Source organism: Ischnura elegans, chromosome 1 (genome assembly GCF_921293095.1).
Source record: "Ischnura elegans chromosome 1, ioIscEleg1.1, whole genome shotgun sequence".
Classification (NCBI taxonomy): Eukaryota; Metazoa; Arthropoda; class Insecta; order Odonata; family Coenagrionidae; genus Ischnura; species Ischnura elegans.
In genome coordinates, this window is record NC_060246.1 from 33,672,195 (window position 1) to 33,677,232 (window position 5,038).

The following is a 5,038-nucleotide window of genomic DNA, read 5'->3' on the forward strand; positions in this document are numbered from 1 at the left end:
CTTGGTTGGAGGCAGTTGGAGGAGTCCTGAGAAGGCGGAACTTCGTGGAGTGAATGTCAAGAGAAGGTTCTTGGTGAAAAGTTTTTGTTTGAAATCGGTTTACCTTGCCATTAAGACAAAAGAATATTTTTGCTATTGAAGTAATTGGTGTTTATAAATCTTGCGAAGAATTCTACTGGAATAGCCATGGTTAGTCCGCGAAGTCTTTGACAGCCTTCGTTCTCCCAGTTGTTTTAAAACTTCTCATAATTGCAAGTGACTAATTAAATTTACGTTATTATTTTTGCTTTGCAGCTTTTCTATTCTTTTTTCAAATCATTGGTAGGCAAGGAAGTGGTGGTGGAGCTAAAGAATGAATTAAGGTAACCACTACTCTTAGCCCTAATGTGATATGTATTTAATGTTGCATGTACCTTTATTTCTGCCGGAACGGTTTTTTAATGTACTATATTTGCTTTGATTCAGTATTTGTGGAACCCTTTACGCTGTCGATCAGTATTTGAACATAAAACTTACGGATGTTAGCGTCACAGACCCAGACAAATATCCTCATATGGTTAGTATTTGCACCATAGCGAAATTCAGTGGGGTTTGACTTTAAAATTAATTTTTAATAAACTTTTCCATTTTTCTTCCAGCTCTCGGTGAAGAATTGTTTCATTAGGGGCTCCGTCGTGAGATATGTGCAACTTCCAGCCGATGATGTAGACACTCAGCTTCTGCAGGATACGGCTCGTAAAGATGCGGCCACGGCTGTACGAACCTGAGATAGCAGCATTAGTGTCTTGCTTATTCATGTGCACTGTTATATCCCAGTAATAATATGCTGCGCGTGTGAGGCCGTCTCACATAGTTGTAACTGGTTGTGAGTTAATGGGTCTCATTCATCCATTCTTGTTTATATGAGATGAATCTGTCGATTTACTTTCCATGAAAGGATTTTTTTTATGTTGATGAATATTTTCAGTTTCTAATAAATTTCAAACGATTTAATTGTTAGATTTTGTTGATGGCACTACGTCATGTATAAAGAGAGCCAACTTTGGCTTAATCTGATGGACATATAATTCATGGTAAGTTAAAACTTAACATCAATCTTTCCACAAACAATTGCGAGTAAGTTTTAATTTACTTTGCTCTACCTCAACATTAAGAACACATCCATTGTAATTCTTTGCTAAAACTTCCGCAGGTGCTCAACATTATGAATAAAAACTTTTGGGCTATGTCGCCGCGTCAATTCTTGGGTAGCCCCAACGTTTCCCGACTGATGCTGGTCGCTTTCTTAAAGGAGAATCCCTTGAGAAAGCGACCAGCTATTAAATTGGGGCCACCCAAGAATTGACGCGGCGACATGGCCCAAAGGTTTTTATTGATAACTACCATTGTACTACAACAGCCATGGGATTGTTATTCCTCACCATAAAAAAATAAAGACATTGCTGCTGACCAAAGGTCACTGTAATTGTAGGTCTACTCAAACCATCCCAGAGTGCCAATGGGTTACTGTAACTGCAGAAAGAGCCACCTCTCCATTTACGATTTAAAGACCAAGATTACTTTTTTCTCATTGAAAATGTTGATTACCCCTCATCTTGAGGGCAGACTAAGTTACAGAGTAACTGCAGAAAGTTTCACTTAGTTGCCCTGGTGTACCTACACGTCTGATAATTGCATGTTTATCTATTAATTTTCTCAGATAGCATTTCATAACAACACTTGATCCATTAATAAATCAATGAAGTGCATAAACAACAATAATACTGAATATTGTAACACCAACATAAACTTTCCTTTGGGCTGCATCCTTGTCACAGTGGAAAAGCTTATTGCCCATTCCAATGACCCTGGTTCCAATGAGCTGCACTGGTGGGAGTGATTCTCAATCTGGTAAGGGTATACATGCCAGGTAGATAGAAGGGTAAAAACAGTGAAAGCCATTCCATGTGGTGGTGTGATGCTGCTGGAGTCAATGTGGGAAGCCAAAGGTGAAGAAGACAGAAATGAATGTTAGAAGTTAAAACAATGACGAGGGCGGGTAAGCTAAAAAATATAGAGAGAAAGAGATAGGAGTATATATTGGTGGGGAAGAAAGTCAGAATATTTGAACATGGAGGTCTCTACAAAATGGTATGATGAGAATTTCAGAATGGTGTGAAAAACTGGCACAGCTCCCTTGTGGCAGATGCAGAACACAATCAAGTGCTTATGCAGAGCAATGTAGGGTTTGAAATTGGCTCTAGGTTTCCATGGTGCTCGATTCTAGATCTGTCAATCTTCCAAGTTTTCCCTGGTTGGTTGTCTGAGGTTGACGGCAGTTTCACCAGGATTCTCCAGGCATCTATATTTGTGATCTAAAGGCCTGTTTACATGGTACATTAACACGTTCGGGTTAATGTCTAAATGTATGAACACCAAAATGCACCATATAACCACCCAACTTGAGCGAATGCATGCACAGAAAATAGAACCTGTTCTAATTTGGTTCATGCATTCGTACATGTTCCGGTCCACAAAAATCATTCACGCAAACGTACATTAGCTCGTACGTGTTAATCTATCGTGTAAACAGGCCTTAAGTCTCTTGACATCTAACTATGTTTCTATCAACCGGGAAAGAATTTGTTAAAACATATGTTTGGGGTATGTGCACCTGGAGCATGCATAGGCATAAGCACTCACCATGTGCTTACTCCTCATCTCGACAAATGAACCTCTTGAGTGTCACCATAGCCATAGGCGGATCCAGGGGGGGGGCACGTGCCCCCCCCAGACCCTCAAAAATATGCAAGATTTTTAATACGGTCCCATTATCATTGCATTCGTTTTGTATTGCGAGGTATCCTTGTGCCCCACCCAGAACAAAATCCTGGATACGGCCTTGCTTGTGACCCTCCCAGAAAAAAATCCTGGATCCGCCCCTGACCATAGCTCTGTGAAAATGTATTGTGTTCATTCAGTGAGTAACGTGGAGACACCACATTTGGTTTTTATTTTTGAAAATTTGCATGGCATTACCTTTGAACAAGGAGGGAAACTTCTTACTTCTGGGTTTCAAGATAGGGACACATTGCTTAATGGCAGCATACAGGAAGACCTCACCTTCTTCAGGTGGGAGATATGAACATACAAACCAGGGAGTGGTTAATGTCCTCTTAGCAGACCCTTAAGGCCGTTTTGCACGGTACATGGAATTGCACAATGTGACGTACGTGCGAAGGCGCAATCAAAATTGCTTAGTGTAAATCGGTGAATTGCTAGAACACATGCGTGGATGCGAGACGGCAAAATAGCCCATTCTAATTTCATTCATGCATTTGCTCAATTCCACGCCATTTAAGAAATTAATGCAGCTCTAACCTGCGGAATTCCGTGCCCTGTGACCAACAGACAGATTCTACCACAATTATTAGCTAAGCTATGATTTATTTCTGTACAGCATGTGAGGGAAAATTTTGCATTTTTTTATCATGTTTGCAACCCTACTGTATGAATTTTGTGTATAGCCGATGGTTAAAATTTTGTGTATGAGTACAATTTCATGTGCTTAAACTTCCTACCAAATTTCAAGCAAGTCTGAGACGATCAGGTTGGGAGCTGTGATGATTTGGCATGGAATGACCCAGAGAATATCTGAAATTGCCAAATTTAGGCACTATATTTACTTTTAAGAGGAAACAAATGGACCACAAGTATATTTGGCCTGGTGCCAAGACAATGAACGAGGTCATTCATTTAGAAAGGACTATGCTGAACAGCTTTCATTGTTTTCATCGCATTGCTCTTGAGACTTTACAAAGTCGTGCTTCTATACTGACTCGCCTATGCAATTTCCACCTATTCTGCCCATGTTTGAATTATGACAATAGGCGAGGGTATTAAAGTATCATATAAGAAAGATTTTGCTTGACTCCCTCCTGATAATCTCACGTGAGAGTGTTCAAAATGTGCATTTACAGTGTAAATACATTAATAAACCCTTCATTTTGTAGGATTTATTAAAAAAAAAACAATTTGTTTAATTATTTTTATTTGAGATTAGTTAAGACTAGTCTTCAAGATTGCTAAGATAGTTGTCTAGAATCACACTTTACACTGTTTCTTGCGCAAAAAATTAAGTGAAACTTGCCAGGACACCCTCTATCCCACACATTAGATTAGGTGAGAATCAGCTTGACTCCGTCCTCCCCTAAATACAGTCCGGCCGTCGAGAGTTGTCCGATGACAGTTCAAAAGGAGGGGCGGAGAACCCTGCGCCTGCACGGTTTGCAGCCAATTGCTGTCCCCCAAACGCACCTCATACCCTCGCCCAGTCATACAACGTTGTCTCATGGATATGAAGCTCTGAAACAAGCCTGAGCCACCAAAACAAGCCCTTTCTGCGAATCGCCAAAACAAAGGAATCTTCCTTTGGGTCCTTCACGCTCGTCGTCCCTTCTGGTTCCTTTCTTAAGGGAACCCTTTTGTTTATGTGTGGTGTGGGCGTTTCCATTTCTTACCTGGCAACCTTGCCCCCTACTCCCTCTAGCTGTCATCGGACAACTCTCGGCGGCCGGACTGTACCTGATGTAATTAATGGATGCCCCCAAAGTACGAGCGATGCAGCGGTCCACTCAGGTTACTCCTCTGGGCTGGAAGAGGGTCGTCTGCTGCTGCCGCCGAAAATGTATTTGGTGCCCACTTTGTCTCTAAAAGTAGTTGATTACTACTTTAAAAGTCAACTTATCCCAGGCCAAGGCAATTAACGATCTATCAACTTTGCAAAGGGTTCGTACAAGAAAGAGTGCATCCAGTCACCAGATTTCTGAACCTACAGGCCTCGACAGTTCTGTAACCGAAACTACTAGACTCGACATTCATGATAGTACTCAAAGCCAACTTGAGTCGAGTACCATTGACTCGACTTGAATTTTCGAGTACTTGCACACCCCCAGCAAAATTAGACATGATATACACTTCCATTCCATTGGATATCCGCAACATTACCTTGTTTTTTGCCGTTTTTATTAAGATGGTACTCTAATATAACAAAATGAAA

General features: G+C 40.9%; 1 protein-coding gene across 1 annotated transcript; it reads left to right on the forward strand.

Moving 5' to 3' along the window:
• LOC124174098 (U6 snRNA-associated Sm-like protein LSm2) lies at positions 1-993 on the forward strand. The gene is made up of 4 exons (XM_046553233.1): positions 1-189; positions 295-362; positions 466-556; positions 639-993. Exons 1-4 carry the CDS (start codon positions 187-189, stop codon positions 765-767), a joined length of 291 nt encoding a protein of 96 aa, XP_046409189.1. The 5' UTR covers positions 1-186; the 3' UTR covers positions 768-993.
• The last annotated feature ends 4,045 nt before the right edge of the window (positions 994-5,038 follow it).